Here is a 15,882-nt window from a genome sequence, read left to right as displayed (position 1 = left end):
ATGTGTGTGTGTATAAGGAAAAGTAGATAATTCTAGATCGTAATCGATACGTTGATGCGTTCGCTATGGTGCGACGACAACGATGTTGCTTTAATTTGACAACGAATGTACGTCAACTTGATGTTCGGTTGTCTAACTGCAGTATGAAGTCATACAGCGCAAATTGACAACAAGTTGACAGCCATAATTTCTCTTAAAGTTTTGCTAGCAGTTTGCCGTCCACATTGGCGATAGATTTAGGTCAAGTTAAGTTTTCACATCGATGACAATTATCAGCAAAAGTAAGTGGTCAGTAGTAAGCTAAAACGCATGCACTGTTACATCACATAAGTTATGCCTCATGGTGCTCATGGTACTCACACATGTTCTATACCTTTAAATTATTGCAGTTAAGTTAACCTATTTAATATAACAAAGTTAAAAAATCAAGCTATAAAGTTTATTGTTTGAAATATATAACATTGAAAAAAAGTATTATTGTCAATATTTATTTAACAATAATAATTTGGAAAGAAATTTCAGTAAAAATTTGAGTAGCACGTTTGTGATAAACGTAGCAAATTACAAGTAAGTATTTTTTGATATTTTACATAAAAATTCTGGTAGTGAAATTAGCCGACCTCTAATAATTTTTGGATTTTTTTTTTCAAAACGATCAATTAAAATAAAGAAAAAAAAATTATTTTCGAAAATTTCATTAACAGTTGTTTAAATTTTTGACATATGCATAATTATATTTTTTTTTTTTTCGTTTTTTTTTTTAATTGTCGAGAAAAAAAATTCGAAAATTTTTAGTTGCTTGCTTATTTCACGATCATATGAAAATTTTATGAGTGTGAATGTAGCAGACATCAGAAAAATTTAAAATAATTCATTAATAGAATAAATAATAAAAAAAATTAAATTAAAAGAAAATTGCGTATTTGAAAAATTTTGAAATTAATAAGTGCATTTTTTATAAATATTATTTTTAAAATTATTTACTCTATCTATTTATAGTTTTATATTTATCTGATGTTTGCTGCATTCACACTCATAAAAATTGTATGTATAGGGTAAAATCACCAGTACTGAGTCCTGAACTATTAGGCAGCCACAGTATATAAAATGACATATAAATATATATATATATATACATACATATATATATATATATATATATATATATATATATATATATATATTTATTAGACTGGGCCAAATAAAACCGAATATTTTTTTTTTTCTTTTGATACTGCAAAAATATTATTCCTGATGACTGAAAAAAATTATTGTGCAAGTTTGAGCCCTTTATATTGATATTAAGAGGTGTATCGTTACGACTATTGGTTTTTTTTTTACAGAAATTTAATTTTTTACCTAAAACTCGTAAATCATTTATCTAAAAAATTTGAGCAATGTATATTCTTGAAGGAAATTGAATTCCCTACAAAAAATCTTAGGAAATTGACGTAAAACGAGCAGTTTCCTTGTAACCAAGCCTTAAATATTGAATTTTTTTTTAAATTCTTTGTTTCTATTTTGGATTTTTGTAACTACTAGAAATATTGAAATTTTTTCTAGTCAAGATACGTATTTTTGAAGGAATTTGAATGCTCTATAAAAAAAGTCTCTTAACATTTTGTACTAAATTCACTCCCTCGAAAGTTTTTCAGGTCATTCAAATCGTTTTGACTCAACTTCAACCTTAAATAACTTTTGAAGGAGTGAATTTAGCAAAAAATGTTAAGAGACCTTTTTTGTAGAGCATTAAATTTCCTTTAAAAATACGTACCTTGATTAGAAAAATTTTCAATATTTCTAGTAGTTACAAAAGTCCAGAATAGAAACAAAGAATTTATAAAACAAATCAATATTTAAGGCTCGGTTACAAGAAAACGGCTCGTTTTACGTCAATTTCCTACGATAAATTTTTTGTAGGGAATTTAATTTCCTTCAAGAATATACATTGCTCTAATTTTTCAGATAAATGATTTACGAGTTTTGGGTAGATAATTAAATTTCTGTAAAAAAAACCAATAGTCGTAACGATACACCTCTTAATATCAATATTAAGGGCTCAAATTTGCACAATAATTTTTTTTGGTCATCAGGAATAATATATTCACAGGATCGAAAGAAAAAAAAAAAGTCGATTTTTTTGGTCCAGTCTAATATTTATATATATATATATATATATATATATATATATATATATATATATATATATATCTTGAGCCAATATTAAGGTATAGGATCAGCTGACTAGGGGCTGCGTGCTGGTGCTCTTATCTTGCCGTTAAATTTTTTTTTTTTGTAACATAAAATTAACACAAAAAATTTATTCAGATAGTTAAAAATGAAGAGAGTATTAAGCGACTCACGCACTGCTGTTTATCGAAGGAGCAAAAGAAAATTATTAAATTTATTAACTGCTGTTTCACCGAGTGAGTGTCCACCTATTCCACAAAGCTATTTCCCGCATGAAGTAAGTCCAAATTATTTATATTGTTGATAAAATTGTGTTTATTTTTCGATTTTGATTGAGTTCGAAAATGAGCTAATCCGGTTACAGATTCAGAAGTAGTACGTGTTGGAAATTTTCAAAATTTTTTTGTCGCTGATTCTATTGCATATTACTACATAATACTATTAACTACATGTATCTATTAACTACATATATCATTACTATTAACCGTAAAGTGATACCTCACTTTTGTTTTGTACGTAACAAAGCTCATCCGATCATACTTTCTATAACTGAAAAATGATTTTGAGAACTTATAATATACTACAAAAATAAATGTTACGTGTCCTATTGCGTAGCTTATTTTTTTTTGTTGCATCTGAAAGTGAGTTATTTCAATTTTCACCAGTTGACTTAATTGTTAAATTATTTTGTTTTTTAGAAAAATGGTTTTGAAAATGTAAAAAAAAAATAAAACCAAATTTTACCCGTGTTGTTACCTTGATTTCGGTGAAAATTTATAATAAAAAGTAGATAAGTTGTAGTGATAAAATTTGTAAATATAAGTTATTTTGAAATATAATAGTTTAATGAATAAAAAAAAAATATACCTTTTAGACACGGAGAAATATGGAGATAAAAAGTTTATAAACTTCTATTATGCTGTCGCCCAAACTTAAAACAAGAAGTTGAAACACTCAAAAATTATTATGCTGCACTATAATTATTATGGTCAGCCTCTAAAAATGTTCTATTCTCTACTATGATTCTTTGATTTTAGACGAATAATAATTTCATAACCGTTTATAAATGAGTTTTAAATGTCTAGCATTTTTTGTAGTGCAGCATAAAAATTTTTCGGAGACTCAACTTCCTGTCTCAAGTTTGGTCGACAGCATAATAAAAATTCGTTCATTTTTTTATCTTCATTTTTCTCCGTGTATAATTGAATTAGTTACAAAATTACATCAACAAATTACTCACATCTTTTAGTTATGATGATGTATTGAATTTTTTATAATGACTTTCAGTAGTCATTTAATGAAAGTATAATAAGAAATCCACTGTCATTTCAGTTGCAAATTGTTTTTTTTATATTTATATAGGTTTTTTTTTTCGAGCAAGTTCCCTGAAAAATAGGAGAAAAAATATTATTGCACGACTCATGATGCGAAGCATCAGAGTGCGCTTTACGATCGAAATTTTCCAATTTTGATTTATTTAGCCTTCAAATTTCAAGAAAAAATAATTTTTTTTGTGTAATTACTGTTTTTATTTTTTCTGCCTCCGTCGACGCGAAAAATAGTATACACTCCTCGGGAACTAAATAATAAAGCCTCAGATCACATGTTTCATGACCTCGGCTTAACCTCGGCCAACAATTACATGTGATCTGAGACATTTCTTACTTTACGTCCCTAGGTGAGTAATATACGATTTTTCTTTTTTTTCGAAACTAGAACTTGAAAACTTTTTTGGAAAATTTATTTTATCGACTTCTTGATACAGATAAAAAAAAATTAATCGTTACGGATTTTAATTATTTTAGGCCTTAAAAAATCAATAATTGCTAAAGAGCAAAAGTAAAAATCTTGTTTTCTCTATTTTTTATTGGATTTTATTATTAATTTTTTTTTCTATCAATCTAAAAATAGATTTTTTTCATCCTCAGGATAATTAAAAAAAAAAAAAATTTTGTTACGTTTATTTTAAATGGAGAATGAACTTTTTAAGCGCCACTACTATTTTGTAGATAGGGTAAACGCACGAATAGATGGACGGTTAAGCAGACTCATGTTTTCTAATCAAAATAAACTAATAAAATATAAATAAGTTATAATAAAATGAATTATACTTATACAAAAATGTTTAATTAACTAGAAAAAAATAATGAAAACTTTGTATAACGTAGTGGTTAATTACAAAAAAGAGAAATTTAAGAAAAAGTCCAAATTCTCAGTAGATGAACAAAATCTCCAATAGACAGTCAATACCAGTAGATGGACGCTTCTTGCAAATTGTATTTTCATCTTATAATGTATATAAAGAATTATTTAATTTTTTATATAACAGTTTGTGTTTAATACTATCCATTAAAAAACAAATGTGAGATAATAATTTTCGAAATATATGTGGTATTTTTATTATTGTCTTTAAAAATGTCTCACTCTTCCATACTGGCTAATGCAAAATATATGATGATATATTACATAATATTAATTAATACTTCATAATTGTTGATCGAGAAAAACTATTTTAAATGATTCAAAACAATTTGAATTGTCTAATATATAGATATACACTTAGCATGGGTTAAATAATTTTTCTTAATAAGGGAAATATTTATAAATTATTAATTATTTTACTTACATTTAATTTATATTAAAAAATAAATAAATAAATGAGTTTATGTTAACAAACAATTTCATTTAAATATAAAAGAAAAAAAAATTGAAAATTTACCAGATAAATTCAACGTCCATCTATTGGGTTATGGTTAGAACTTTGTCTCCAAAACATGGACGGCAAATTTTCTTAAATATCTTTGAATTTATGAGTTAATTGTAAAATTAATAAAATTGTTAATGAAATACGAACACAATCACATAAACATATCTTATTATATTATTTATGTATGTTAGTTATAATAAATATAGTTTACCGGTTGTCTAGCATATGCTTAGTGGTGGTGGCGCTTTTGAAGCAAAACGTCGTCACGTCAAATAAAAATAATTTTTTTTATGATTATAACATACATTAAATGAAAAAAAAATTATTTTCTAGCATCAGAAATATATATAGTTAAAAAAAAATTAATTTTGTTACATTTTCATCTGTTAATTTTATTTAATCGGTTATTAAAATAATATTCGTCCATCTGTTGGGGGGGGGGTGTCTATCTATTGGTGTATTTACCCTATCTATCGAATTTCTTAGGAGGATTTTTTTGTGGGTCCCAAAGAAAGTATAGATTATGAGACTTGGAAAAAATTTTATTTTTTATTTTTTGAGACAACCGAATATAAATTGAATGAGATAAAAAAAGTCGCCTCTAAAAATTTGAGCCCTCAACATTAAGATGAAGTACTGTATTTCCCATTTAAATAAAATGGGAAAAACATTTAAAACTTAGAATTTTATATTTCGGTATTGGTGTATTGTACAAAAAAAAAGCCCAGGATTAATTTTTGTAGAGAATTAAACGCTCTACAATAAAGGTTTCCTATGGTATTTCGATGAATCCATCTGTTTGAAATTTTTTTGAGCTCGAAGACAAATTTGTACTGAATTTCAAGGTCCTTTTACTTTTCCAGTGAGATAAAGTTTTTTTGAATTCTGCATAACTTTCTACTTAAGTCTATTTTAATGTTAAGCCCTTAAAAACAATTTGAAAATTCGTAGCCCCTAAACTTCGCGCTATTTATGAGTTCAAAGTGCTCGAAACCGTAATTTTCAATATTTTTACTCCTAATACCTTTAATTACATAGATATTTTCAAACTTGGAAACAATACGATTTATGTCGAACTTGAAAAACCCAAGTCATCGAAAATACTTTATCAACAAGCGTTCTTAAAAGTTTTATTCATGATTATGTTCAAATAGTCAATGTAATTAGTCAGAAATCAATGTCAGTGATTAAAATAAGGAATCCAATGACAATAGGCTTAGATTAGAACATTAATATATAAAGTAGTCGGAAAAAATGTTAAGATACGTGCTTTTTCAATTTTTTAAAAATTATTTCTTTTTATTAAAATACGCGCTCTATGGTATGTCTTCACTCGCAAGAGATTTTAGCTTAGACTAACTTATTCTTTTAATATTATTTAACACAGAGGTCTTACGACCTCTCCTCTTTTTGTATAACAAAGATGTCTAAGCTCAAAATATATATATATATATATATATATATATATATATATATATATATATATATATATATATATATGAGTGAAAATGAAGAAAAACGTATTGCCTTGTATTTACTTGGAACATGGGCCTCAATCTCTCACCGACCCACGTACCTAAGGTCATAAAATTTGATCCATACTAGCTTTCTTTTCCTTTAGTAAACGTATACACATTTTGAACTTAACTTAAATATATATGCTACGACTTAAATGCAACACCGTTCGAAATAATATTTCGAACAGAATATTTAGTAAAGATAAATATAAAAATAAAATTTATATTGGAATAAAGATTGATTTTTGTAAAGAGAATCCAGCAGTTAGAATAGCTTCTTTGAACCTCAAAATGCCGACATCTGATGAAAACTTGATTTTCGCAAATTAGGGTGAAATTAATAACTTCCCGAATATTTTGCAAATTTTTGATTTCCTTAGCGGGAAGTTGAAAATAGTGTTCTGATCGATTTTCATAGCTTGACATTTAAATGGAAATAAGTAGAAAGTTATGCAGAATTTGAAAAAACTTTATCCAAGTTGATTTGTAGGAAACAAAATTTTCAACAAAGATGATTCTACGATATTTTACGATGCGTCTGATAGTTTGGCTGGAAAAGTAAAAAGATCTGGAAATTCATTATCAATTGAATTTCAAGCTCAAATAACTTTAGAACTGATGGATTTATGAAAAAAATCATAACGGACCTTTTATGTAGAGCGTTAAATTCCCTATAAAAATGTATTCTAGACTTTTTTGTACAATACCGCAATCAGAATTTTTCATGAAAACCTGACAAGGTGTTTTTTAGGTTAACTTTGTTTCATATCAGATTTAAATTGGGACACTTTGACGAGGAATTGCGACATTAGATCCGTGACAATTGATCCTTGCGACGATTGATCCGCCGATAAAATAAACTCACACATATATAAATGTGAAGAATTACGCCCTTTTTTCACTAATTTTGTGTGGTTGTAACATAAAAAATATACTCACACACAAATTTTTCACATTTATATATGTGTTAGGATGGGCCGAAAACACGCTTTTTTGGAATTTTCATTATTAATACCAAAAACATTTTTATTTGAAAAAAAAAAAAAAAAAAAAAAAAAAAAATTTATTTTCGGAAAACAAAAAAAAAATTTAAGTTAACATCTGAGGCTCACCAAATCCCGCTAAAGTTTGAAGTTGTAAAAAAATTTTTTTTTTTTAACTTATTTGGATCGGAAATTTAATTCTCCACAAAAAAGGTCCTATAATAAAATTACGTAAAATTGATGGTTACTAAGATGATTGCAATTTCGTTCTAAAAAATGAAATTTTTTAAGATATTATCAGTTTTTCAGGGATAAATATGAATTTTCTCATATAAATTTCACGGGAAATTCAATTTTCTACAAAACAGACTTGATAAAAATTTATTTAAAGTTACAAAGATAATAGCGATTCTTAGTGACAGCCACCAACTAACGAGAAATGTGACTATCGAGACATGATACTGCCAGTTTCTGAGTAGATATAAATTTCAAAATTTTACCGAAAGGCCAATTTTGTAAAAAATTTAATTTTCTATGAAATTTATATGATACAATTTATATTTTACCCTGAAAAACTGATAATATCTTGAAAAAAATTTTTTTTACAGCTAAATTGCAATAATCTCAGTAACTATCAATATTACGTAATTTTATTGTAGGACCTTTTTTGTAGAGAATTGAATTTCCGATCAAAATAAGTTGAAAAACAAAAAATTTTAAACAACTTTTATCTGTAGTGGGATTCGGTGAGCCTAACATATCAACCTAAAATTTCTTTTGATGTCCGAAATTTTTTTTTTTCTTCAAAGAAAAATATTTTTGATATTAATAATTAAAATTCAAAAAAAGCGTATTTCGGCCCACCCTAATGTGTGTAAGTATGTTTTATCGGCGGATCATTTGTCGCAAGGATCAATTGTCGCGGATATAATGTCTTCGGATCTCCGGCCGCGTCACCGTAGAATCTGACTTTTAGCAACATCGGGTAGTTTACTCACTGTCACTTCATTTTAAATTTTTCCTTAATAGTATATTGTGTGACAAGAGATGAAACAGGATGATTTGAGAGTAGGGTGAGGTTGGCTGCTCGAGCCGCAGGTGAGGGCTGACATCACCCGCAGTTTGAAATCGTGTATTATCCTGAGTCTCAGACTATAATTTTCAAGATTACCTGCATTGGAACTTCTAGATTCAGTGTCGGCAGCCAGTAAGAAACAAGTTAATTTTTAGCCAATGATGCAGAGGACTATTAGAGAATGAGAAATATGTGATTTACAGTCACTTATAAAATAGTAAATATGACAAAAATATTATTTTCACTCATTTTTAAGTAATTTTATTGAGTTAATTAAAACTGTCACTTACAAAGTGAAAAAATTAAACTGAAGTGACAAGTAAACAAATGAGAGTAATAAGGCTGCAAATGAACATTAAATATAACTAACACTAGGCAGAAATAGTTGTTTCTTCTCAAGGGAAGAAACACGTGTGTTTATGTCCTCTGTATGAAGGTATTTGTGAATCAAGAATTCGCTAGCAGTTGTTTTTAGCATCGAATTGAAATTAACTTGTTTCAACAGGCTGTAGGGACACTAAAATTCGAAGTTTTGATGCTGGTATCATAAAAAGGATTTTTCGTACTCTACGATCATATTTCGTTACGATACAGCCTGTCGAAAATTGTCAAAATTCAGAATTTTTTTCATATCCTTTAACTTTTGCGACCAATGCATTAATATAAAATTCAAATTTTTACAGTCAATTACTTATACGAAGAAAATATTTTGGCTATTACACGAACTAATCTTCTATTGATTTCAAGTAGTAGCGCATATTATGTTGCGAATCTTACGTTTATATTTAGCTAAATGATGCACGCGCTTGTAGGGTATACCCTCTGTTATGGGTATGTCACGGTCTGGGCCGCTAATGGGTTAACTTGATAAGACACACTATTTTATTATCTCTGACGGCTTACTTTACACTGTCAGATTTTCATTAAAGTATACACGCACAGCTCCTAAATTTTCAATTATTTAAACGCACCAAAAGTATTATAACTTGAAATATTTGTTTGTTTCTGTTGCAACATTCGTTAAATAGTTAACAAACTAGCTTAAAATTGTGATCAAATCTAAATCTTAGAGAGCCTTTTCAATTTCCAGAGCCTTTCAAATCGATTGATTATAGTTCACGGAACATCGTACAACGAAAATAGATAACATAATATTTTCTAATATTAATAATAATATAATTAGTAATAATTCATGTTCTCTTTATTTATTTCAGAATGATAACCACGATGATAATTGTGATGAGCATAATAATCATGACAACCATGATGATAATAATGTAGCTGATAACGATGATGATGACGTTACTGATAATGATGATGATGACGTTGCTGATAGTGATGATGATGACGTTGCTGATGACAATGATAATGACGATACTGATAATTCTGATAACGCCGATAATGACTTAGAATGTGATGATAATGATATTGAAGTTTGCGGTAATGATGATGTCGATATTGATGGTGATGATAATAATCATGACAATGTTGATAATGATGATGATGATGATGATGATGATGATGATGATGATGATGATGATGATGATGATGATGATGATGATGATGATGATGATGATAATAATCGTAATGATGGTAGTGGTAATAATCAAAGTAACGAAGATAATGAAAATGTTCACGTTCCATTCGTTAGTGTCAACAATATACCCGATCGTAATGTTCCCTTAATTGCGAAACGCGACATGTATGTCAAAGATCATTTACTATCTGTGATTGCAATGTCGGTTAGACATCATTTAACTTTTGAGGCAACTCTTGATCAATTAAAGTGGCTTAAATCGATGTATTTTTGTAATTCAATACCAACAAATAAAGAACAGTTTTGGAAGTGTCTCGGCCGAAATGATGATTGTTTAACACGTCACTACTATTGCCGAAAATGTCGTGGATATTTAGGAGAAAAGTGTAAAGAAACTGGCAAATTATTAAAGGAATGTCCTTGTAAAGCCTGTGGACCAGATGATAAACTAGAATCTGATTTATGTTACTTCATATATATTAGCTTAACAACACAAATCAGAGAACTATTATCTATACCAGGCATTAGTGAATCATTAAAATATCGATTCCACAGAATAAAAAAACATCCAGATGCTTATGAAGATATATATGATGGACAAGAATATAGATCTTTGTGTTCGGCTGGAAAATTTTTAGAAACATGGTACAATTTCTCTTTCACAATCAATACTGATGGTTGTCAAACGGCTAAATCGTCAAATTGTAGTGCATGGCCAGTTTATGCAGAAATCAACGAACTACCTCCGCATATGCGAAAAAAACATATGCTTCTTGCAGCGGTTTACGTCGACATGCAGCATCCGTTAATGACAAATTTTTTAAGACCGTTTACAGCTGAAATGCAAGAACTATATATTACTGGTATTAAATGGAAGCCTTCTGATACATCAGAGGTCACATCGAAATTTATAGTAACCACGTGTAGTCTCGATGCTCCGGCTCGAGCGTCAGTAACTGGCATGATACAATATAATGGAAGAAATGGATGCTTATGGTGTTATGCTAGTGGTAAAAGCTTAGGACCTGGTAGATTTGTGTATCCTTTAAGTCAATGTTATAAGAAGGAACGGACTGATGCAGAGCTTCGTGATGATATGACTCATGTTTGTAAGACCGGAGAGATGAAGCATGGAGTAAAAAATATTTCACCTTTAGTGGCTTTACCATCATTTGATATATGCAAAGGAGTTGTTGTTGAAGCAATGCATGCTGTCTTCCTCGGAGTAATTCAGCGGCATACTCGAATACTTTTAACAAAATCAAAAATTAAGAAAAAGAAACAGCCATATTACATTGGAGGTCCTACCAAAAAGAAATTAATAGCTAAGTTTTTATTAGGTATTAAACCTCCATCATGTCGGTCACGAAAACCAAGGCCTATATCTACTTATCCAAAATGGAAAGCATCGGAATGGAGAAATTGGTTGGATTATGCTCCGATATGCTTGCAGAAAGTATTGCCTGTGAAATACGTCAATCACTTGGCACTTTTATCAGAAGCTATCCACTATCTAAATAGTGATTCTATAACACCAGCAAATTTAGACCGTTGTGAAATACTGTTGAAAAAATATGTAAGACTTTATCAAAAATATTTCGGTATAGTTAATATGACTTCCAATATACATTTACTCACACATTTAGTGAAAGTTGTACGAAATTGGGGTCCAATTTGGGTACATGAAGCATTCATTTTTGAGGCGTGGAATAAAAAAATTATGGACTTTGTAACTAGTTCATTTGCTCAGACTGACCAAATTGCAATACGTTTTCTTCTCCAAAAATTTTTAATTACAACTTTGTATGATGAAACAGTATCTTCAGACACTAAAAAATTTATTGCTAAGCAAATTAAAATACCGATTGAAAAGGGTAGTAGAATTAAACATAGGTTGACTGGGTTAGGAAAACAAATAACACGTTCACCAACTGATGATGAACGCACTGCATTAAGTCGAGTTGGTTATAAGCCTATTAGTATGAAATGCTATAAAAAAATGAAATTAAATGGAGTAAAATATGTATGTGAATCAAAGAAGGACTTAAAGTTTTGTGACTCTACGATTTGTGATGACAATGGAATGTTTGGTACTATAGTTACAGTAGTTCAATTTGACAATGGTAATGAAATAATCGGTGGTATTTTTATTAAGCGCATACAGCATAACAGGTATGCATTCAACACTCAATATATTGCTGAAGCAATTCCTTCAAATGATTTGGTATTTATTCGGGAATCTCAATTTATTAGACCTGCAGTTCGAATTTTTATTGAGGAGAACGTATATGTTATAAAACAAACGAATTGTTGGGAAACAGATTGAAATTATTTCATAATAGAAATGCAGTTTTCTTCATTTCCTTAACAGTTAGTTAATTTTATAATACATATTGTACTCCATGAGGATATTTGAATCGCAAGATTTATGAAATCTAATTTTTTTAAGAATAAGTCATTCGTTGGATATTATTAATTTCGTGATATATTCAGTATTAAATGCATATTTGAGTATGTTTGAAGCATTTTTGAAAACCATTATCGATTCTTCAACGTTAAAAAAAAATTGCATGATTTTTTTTATAATTTTGAATATTGTAATGTCCCAAAATATTGTGGGGTTATAAAATTTATGAAATCATTATTGTTCGCACTTTTATTTAACACCATTTAATATTATTTTTTAGTAACATTTTATTATGATACGTTTATAACCACTAACTTTTGATGTAGCAAGTTTTCTCTATTAAGTTTTCATATAATAGATTTCACTAAATGATCAACTAATTAATTTCAAATTCAGTTCTTTTTTCAATGGATATTTTCATAGTTATGTTATGAAATTTTAGTTTATTTAGTTATTGGATTATCGTACTTTGAAAAACAGAAATTTTCGTATGGGAAAACAAGTTGCAATAAGATCAACTTGAGATTATGAGTGCTATATGAGATCTATTACGTTTTTATTTAATTGCTTAAAAGTAAACGCTGAGTGAGACTATTGTAGATGCTGATATAGTACTGTTTCAAAATGAGTCAGCAAGTAATGATTAAATGTTTTAATTTCCATTCCAATATATTTTTCGAAAAACATTAGGTATTTTTTCAATAATTTTTCCAACAGGATCGAATTAAGCTAAGGTGACTGGATCACTTTTCATGTAATATATTTCTCCTATTACAAGTCCAATATGATTGGCATATCGTTTATGTTATACTATTGCTAAACTGTATTGTTTTTTCTATATTTTTAAATTAAAGAAAAGAATTATATTTTGCATGTAAGGAAAAGTTGTACTATGTGTTCGAAAAAAAAATTAATTCTTACGTAATAATGATGACGGAAACTTGATTTCTATGTTATAGTTTAATATTTTTAAATTTATGTATAAGATGGATATTAATAAAGAATCTAGGCTCCATGATCGAATAAATGAGTTAATCTCTTTATGTATTTGTACATTAAAATATGTAACTTTGTAATCTGAAGAATTTGTATTATATATTTTGTTTACGTTTGTGTAAATAAAGAGGGCATATGTTATTATAGAAATTTTAAATTTGTTAGAGTATCTATTTCAATGTTAGAGTATCATATTTTAAATATGAATTATTATACTAATGATTTATAAACATTCTCATTTCACACTAGGAAAAATTATTTGTGAATTCAAGTGGTTGCCGAAAAAAAGATCTTCCAGAAAAATTGACTTTCTAGCTCTGAGAGATTGCTATTTTGATTTTAATTTCTCATCTGATTAACATGTAAAAATGTAATTCTTTATTAAACGTGTGATTACGCGTAAGCTGCTGAATATTTTTGAAATTCATACATACATTTAAAACTAATACCTCAAGCTTTCCAAACCCCTAAAATTTAGATTATAATTTTCATAATTAAAACGTAAATTGGAGCTATCTGAAAAGTATCGATTTTATATTTCGAAATGAAATTGTTAATTTTTTTTTTTTGCTATCTTTAATTGGCGACAATTTTGAGTAATTATAGGGTTTTGGAAAGCTTGAGGATTCAGCTTTAAAGATCTATGTATGGATTTCAAAAATATTATGCAGCTTACGAGTAATTAAGCTTCTAATGAAAAAAAAAATTTTAACATGTCAATCAGATGGGAAATTAGAATAGCGCCCTCTTAGAGTTGAGGTAGAAAGCCCATCTTACAAAAGCTTAAAAAAATAACAATTTTGATGTTTTGAATTTTTCAAGTCCAATATAAAACGTACCGTTTTCAAGCTTGAAAACACCAATGTCATGAAAGCTACTGTCAATTAAAAAATATTTAAAATTACATTTCTGAGCTCTTTGAACGGAAAACTTTGGGGATGGCCCACAGGGTCAACCAATGCACCGATTTTCTACTTGGCCATGATGTAAATCATTTTTTTATGACCCCAAAATATAATAGTCTATTTTGCTGCTTTTTAGCCTTACTCGAATAATAATGCTGAAATAATTAATTTCGGTCCGATTTTTGGAAATCGAGATTACAACAAATCTCGACGTATTAGAATAATAAGAAGATATTGTGACCAATTTCAAGAAGATGTTCGTACGTGAGTATGTAAATTAGGGTGTGCCATTTTGAGGTGACTTTTTTTTCAACACAAAAACAGACTGAAAATTCACAGGAAGGTGAGAAAATAAGCCTGTTAAAAGCGGAGCTGTTAATATTAATATTTAGAGGTGCCTCTTTCTAATTTCCCATTTAAATAACGTGGAAAAAAAATTTTTTTATTTTTCGAGCTTGACATTCGCATCTCATATCAATAAGTCCATAGCATAATCGTGTAGAGAATTTAACGCTTCACAAAAAAGGTCTCATTATTTTTTGATAAATTCTTCCATTCGAAAGTTATTGGAGCTGAAAGTCTAATCTATAATAAATTTTCAGATCTTAAATACTTTTCCAGCAAAACTATCAGACTTATCAAAAAATGTAATAGGATCCTTTTTATAGACAATTTTATTCCCTACAAATTATTTTCAGTGAAGTTTTTTGAAATTCCGCATTGTTTTCTAGTTATTTTCATTTTAATGTTAAGCTTGCAAAAATAATAGTCTTCTAATCTATTCTGAGAACTGATAGAAAGATGAGCGACAAAGTTTTCAAAAAATAACAATTTACCACATTTTTCATAGTAATTTTATATATTGACGCTCTGATCACATTCATAATTCAGTTAACATTAGTTTTATTGCGTTTATTGACTTTTGAACGAATTCCTTCAAATTGGAAATCTTATTTTTTCGAGATCATTGAAGTTCGTGTAAACTGCGCGGATACTCGGTGTATTCACCGTGGGTGATGTTCGTGTAAACCGGGTGAAAACACCGTGGTTAGTCGGTATATTCACCGGAATTAATGATAATGTACTTGAGTGGAAACACCGTGGATGCTCGGTGTATTCACCGTGGGTGATGTTCGTGTAAACGCCGTGGTTACTCGGTGTATTCACTGTGACCAATGTTCGTGTATACTGAGTGGAAATGCCGTGATTACTCCGTGTATTCACCGTGGTTTTTTTATCGTGTATATCGGGTGAGTACACCGTGTTATCTCGGTGGATACACGGTGGAATCACGGTGTATACACGGTGTGAAAATGGAACAAATCCACGGTGGAAACACGGTGGATTTACCGGCGGTTACACGGTGTTTCCACTTACACGGTGTTTCCACCGTGATTCAAAACTGCGAGGGTTGTACTAAAAAATGCAAGTTTTTAAAACTAGTAATTTTATTATTGGACCAAGTATGAAATATTTATTGGCTTAAGAATTTTTTTCTTAATTGAAGATTTTGAATTCAAGAAATTATTTCACTTCGTTCAAGAAATTTCCAATTTTCATTCCAC

General features: G+C 28.8%; 1 protein-coding gene across 1 annotated transcript; it reads left to right on the top strand.

Moving 5' to 3' along the window:
- Nucleotides 1-194: 194 nt before the first annotated feature.
- Nucleotides 195-13,560, top strand: LOC128667554 (uncharacterized). Its single transcript, XM_053737968.1, has 4 exons — nt 195-281; nt 390-567; nt 2,329-2,467; nt 9,687-13,560. Exons 3-4 carry the CDS (start codon nt 2,339-2,341, stop codon nt 12,333-12,335), a joined length of 2,778 nt encoding a protein of 925 aa, XP_053593943.1. The 5' UTR covers nt 195-281; nt 390-567; nt 2,329-2,338; the 3' UTR covers nt 12,336-13,560.
- The last annotated feature ends 2,322 nt before the right edge of the window (nt 13,561-15,882 follow it).

This window comes from Microplitis demolitor, chromosome 4 (genome assembly GCF_026212275.2).
Source record: "Microplitis demolitor isolate Queensland-Clemson2020A chromosome 4, iyMicDemo2.1a, whole genome shotgun sequence".
Lineage (NCBI taxonomy): Eukaryota > Metazoa > Arthropoda > Insecta > Hymenoptera > Braconidae > Microplitis > Microplitis demolitor.
Note: the sequence above shows the minus strand (reverse complement) of the source record. Positions and strands in the feature narration are given on the sequence as shown.

What these genes read in the sequence shown, in the direction of transcription:
- LOC128667554 (XM_053737968.1), top strand. Translation starts at nt 2,339, where the DNA reads ATGAAGAGAGTATTAAGCGACTCACGCACTGCTGTTTATCGAAGGAGC. An exon ending in AAAGCTATTTCCCGCATGAA is followed by an intron (nt 2,468 to 9,686) that starts GTAAGTCCAAAT and finishes TATTTATTTCAG; the next exon opens with AATGATAACCACGATGATAA.